General features: G+C 51.7%; 1 protein-coding gene across 1 annotated transcript; it reads right to left on the minus strand.

The window, feature by feature from the left end:
• Positions 1-738: 738 nt before the first annotated feature.
• On the minus strand, positions 739-3,951 carry LOC112566019 (myosin-9-like). The gene has a single exon (XM_025241942.1). It carries the CDS (start codon positions 3,448-3,450, stop codon positions 739-741), a length of 2,712 nt encoding a protein of 903 aa, XP_025097727.1. The 5' UTR covers positions 3,451-3,951.
• Between the last annotated feature and the right edge of the window lie 723 nt (positions 3,952-4,674).

Below are 4,674 nucleotides of genomic sequence, written 5' to 3' on the forward strand. Positions count from 1 at the left end.
CAAAACGGCTTGTGGCAGATCGGTCGATACAAAAATGAAAAACTCTGACTGTCATGGCCACGGTCCAGCACCGTCTGTTACTTGATGACGACTACCCATGACGTCAAAGAAGGAAAAGAGTAAAATGACGCATCAAGGAAGCTGTGCGCGAGCGCGCAAGAAGTAAGACAAAGAGGGGACAAAAACGTGAAGAAAACACCTAACGATGGGCGAGCTCAGTATGGGAGGCATGCAAGGATGACAGCACAATCGCTGACACGCGACATATCCCCTTCCTTAGGATGAAGCTACGCGAAGTTCAAAAATCATCGCGTGTCAAGATTGAAGAAAGAGCTCTTGGAAGAAAAACCACCACAGAAATCCCAACTAGAAGGCGCCACGCCCACAAACTGACAGAACCTCAAAACTAATTCACTCTATTAAACCTATGCAAGCAGCCTGTAACGCGTTGCTTCTGCCGCACGCAGAAAGCGTAGAAATGGGTGATGGACACCGTAGCTAAAAGGACGACGGGATAGGGAAACAAGGGAACGGTCAGCCTGAAAGGGAGGAACGACCTGCTCAGAAAGTCTGCTTCCATGTTGTCCTCCCCTACGATGGCTACCTGAGACGAGAGTCGCTTTGCTCACTATTGCCGCTGCGCACATGCCTTTCCTATTGACAACATGTGATCTCCTGTCCGTTTCCAGCCGTGAGGACGTTCGCCCTTTTTCGCCGGCCACACCTTCTTGACCTGATCTAACCCAGGTTGGCGTTTTCATTGGACACTAACTTGTCGAGCTTATTGTCCTCTTTTCCAATTTCCTTCCTCACGTGATTCAAAAGCATTCGGGTTTCTTCGTGTTCTCGTCCTGTGTTCGCATTCACTTGAAGCAAGTCCTGTATCTCCTCCTGCTTTGTTTCTAATTTCTTCATTCGCTTGCCATTTTCTTTTACGGCAGCAGCCATTTCCTCCAGCGCAATGCGTGCCTTTTCGACTACGTGCTGACAGTCCTCCATCTGAGCTGCCAGCTTTTTGTACTGCTTAGCAGCCTCTTCCTTCACTTTGTTGGTCATCTCCACTTCCTTCTCTAAGCCTTGCAAATCACCTTGCAACTTACTGCGAGCTTTTACTGCTGTGGTTCTCTGCTTGCGCACATCCCGAAGCTCCGCTTCCATTTCTCGTATCTGTTTAAGCAATGGTCTCTTAGACTCCTCATCCAGCTCCTCACGACCAGCAACATCACGGTCATACTGAGCGTTCAGAGCCTGCGTGTTCCCTTCCAAACGCAGTTTTGCATCTTCTGCTGACTGACGCTCATCTTCTAAGTCTTCTAGCTCTCGGGCCGGCTGCTGGCGAACACGCTCCGGCTGATGCACCTCCTCTTGAGGTTCATCGGGGTTGCACGTCAAGTTCAAAATCTTTGTTTCTTTTTCCCTACTTTCCCTCCCAATCTGATCACGTTCAATATCTAACCTCTCAGATATATTCTTTTCTTCAGCCTTCCTTTTGGGATTTGTGCGCTGGCACGTGTCGCAAGACGCACAAAAGCGCCGGACATCTTTACACATGCCCGGCCAGTAAAACTCATACCATATTCTGTCCCGCGTCCCCCTTGCCCCCACATGTCCCACCATGGGCGCCTCGTGGGCCACACGTAGCACTTCGTGCCTTAAAGGCTGGGGAACAACCAACTGTTTGTGTCCTGTCCCCTTCCTTCCTATGTAGACCCGCCACAACAGTCCTTTCTTACGCAGGAACGAAACTCTCCCTGTGCCTCGCTGAGATGTCACCTGACCGTCTCTCGCCAGGCGGCGGACGCGTTGTAAAGTGTCGTCCTGTTCCTGCATTTGCGCTATCTCCTCTGGCCCCACATGAAGCAACTCTACTGCACTCTTTATTGACACCTCCATCCCATGTTCTTCCGTCAGCTGAGCCCTGGTCTGCACCAGTGTGCACCTGCCTGGCCTCTCTTCGTACACCGGCACCTGCAGTTCTTCGCCCAGCTCGGTCCTGAGTGTGTTACCGATGACCACTTCCTCCACAAGCCTGGGGATGAGCGCCGCCTCTGCTTTCCCACGGTAATAGGGGGATTCCAAATAGACTAAGGCCACTGGGGCGTACATCGACCCTGAGTTTGCATAGCGTATCAGCCGTTTACGACCCGTGAGGCATGGGTCGGGGATAAGGTTGCTCCGGATGCACAGCATGTCTGCCCCCGTGTCTCGCAGCGCAGTGGCCCGGCGGTTGTTCACTCGAACGGCCTTTCTGAAACTGGCCGTCTTTACACTTTGGGTGCACTCTGTACACAGTGCTAGCTTCCCTTCATCGATGATGTTGATCGTCCGTATGACGGCCTCTTTTGTTGTCGGCGCTCCAGTATCCTTCCACCGTGGGCAGTCCTTCCTGATATGGCCCATTTTTCCGCAATGAAAACAGGTTTTGCGTTCCTGGCTCTGGCCATAGGAATGACGATACTCATCTCGTCGTTCCCTTTGCTCGCCTTCCTGGTGGCATGATGTGGTAGGTGTGCGATGCCACCGTGCAGCTTCCCTTGCCTCCGAGAACTGCTGGGCCAGAATTGCCGCATCTTCCACGCTTTTGGGTGCTCGCTCGCGGATGAATGTGGCTAACTCGAGGGGCACGCCGTCTATAAGCTGCTCCATTAGTATCAAGTCTCTGAGATCTTCTACTGTAGTGTTCTTACCCGCCAGCTCAACCCAGCGTGTTAAATATAGCCGGGCCCTGGCTACATATTGTGGGAATGTCTCTCCCCCTTCACGCCTTGAGGCACGAAGCCTTCGTCTGTAGGTTTCAGCTGTCAGCCGGAACCTGGTCAGCAGGGCGACTTTCAGTTTTGCGTAATCCTGGGCGTCTTCGTCGTTAAGCCCCACGCAAACGTCCCTGGCCTTCCCTTTGAGTAACATTGCCAGCCTTGTCGCCCATGAGCTGATATCCCATCTCTGCAGCTTGGCACACCGTTCAAACTGACAAAGGTAGGTTTCGAGGTCATCATCCTCCTCGAATGGTGGCATCTTAAGGCGCATCGGTTGAAACTCCATGTCTAACGCATCTTGCCTCTTGCCATCGCTACTTATTTTGGCTACGTTCAACTCGTTGCAGAGTTCCTGCATCCGAATTCTTTCTGCTCTCTCACCCTCTTCCCGTCTGATTCTTTCCTCCCTTTCTTCTCGCCGGGTCCTTTCCTCCCTTTCTTCTCGCCGGGTCCTTTCCTCCCTTTCAGCCTCTTCTCGCCCCGTGGCGAACTCCAACAGTTCCCTACCCGTCAGCCCCGCCTCTCTACCAAGGCGCATATACCCTTCCAGCACCGTTTCCCCGGACTGACCTTCGGGCGACGCAGACAGAGGAGGTGAAGCTCGAAGTTCGGGCGACGCTTCACTTTCATCCTCGCTGCGCGAAGCCACATGTACACGCGTGCGTGCAGCCACTGCCCCTCTCCCCCTGGTCATGTTAGATAAAATAAAAAAGACAAATTTAACCCCAAACAAATCTTCGCGGAGACGATCGGCAACGTTCTACCTACCGTTGAGCTGTCAGAGCAGACAGAAAGGACAGCCCACAGTTCCAACAAAATATGTGAGATACCACACGGGCCAACCTCCGCGCAGTCCGCCACGTCGTCGCAGCAACAACGATCGACCGACCTGATAAAAACACAAGAAGCCTGGATGAGCGTGCGAAGATTCCACACCACCAGCCCGCCCGGCCCCGATGGGAATGACACAGCCGTACAACCTCACACGCTGCGCACAGACTGCGCACCACACTCCAGCTAAGTATACGGACGTTACAAGACAGGACAAGTCCACGCTCAAGGGTTCGAGGATTTTAGGGTAGGGTTGTTATACCCCGCATCTCCACCATTTGTCGCGTGACCGCGACGAATCCAGTCGAACTTCAACTGAGCGCAGACCATACACAGAAATGACAAAGATAAAATTCACGTAACAAACAAAACTAATTTAATAGCCACAAAAAATAATACTGATAGGAATCAAAAATCAAACATTCCACACTCTCACATGAACAAATATAGATCAGCGCGAACAATCCAACAACAAAAAATAGATAAATTAAAATAAGACAAATCAGCTGCCCTGTGCACAGGCGAGTCTCAGTCACCGTATACACAATACATCACCCGCATGCACTGCGGGGTGACAGTTTAGAAGTCCGTTGAAGATGTCCACAGACGGCAGCCCGCCCTCTGGCCTTGCTTGCCGCTCTAACGACGTACCCCCACCCCTCTGTCTTCTCGTCCAGATGCGATGATGTTGGCCGGCCACTGGCCTCGTGAGCTTCTGCTCGAAGATTTCTGCTCTAGGTGTTCAGTCGAAAGCCTTTCCGCACACTGGTGCAGCAGGGTCGCGAGTTCACTCGCCAACGAGATGATGATGATGGTGCAGGATGGACGCTCGACACGATGTCGGACAGCAATGCGAACAAAGGATGTGAAGACACGGTGACACGAAGGAAGAGCGAAAAACAACAACAGGTGGAAGAGTGAAGAAGAACGAAAAATAAGCCTGTAGATAAAACAATTCTTACAATCAACAGGCGTGTCCCGAAACTGCTCAATTTCTAAAACAATATTTTCACACCGATACATATATCCGACCATCGGACTAATCCTAAGATTCGTCAAAAATCTAATGTTGATCTTACACAAATCC

The sequence above is a fragment of the Pomacea canaliculata genome, linkage group LG6 (genome assembly GCF_003073045.1).
Source record: "Pomacea canaliculata isolate SZHN2017 linkage group LG6, ASM307304v1, whole genome shotgun sequence".
Classification (NCBI taxonomy): domain Eukaryota; kingdom Metazoa; phylum Mollusca; class Gastropoda; order Architaenioglossa; family Ampullariidae; genus Pomacea; species Pomacea canaliculata.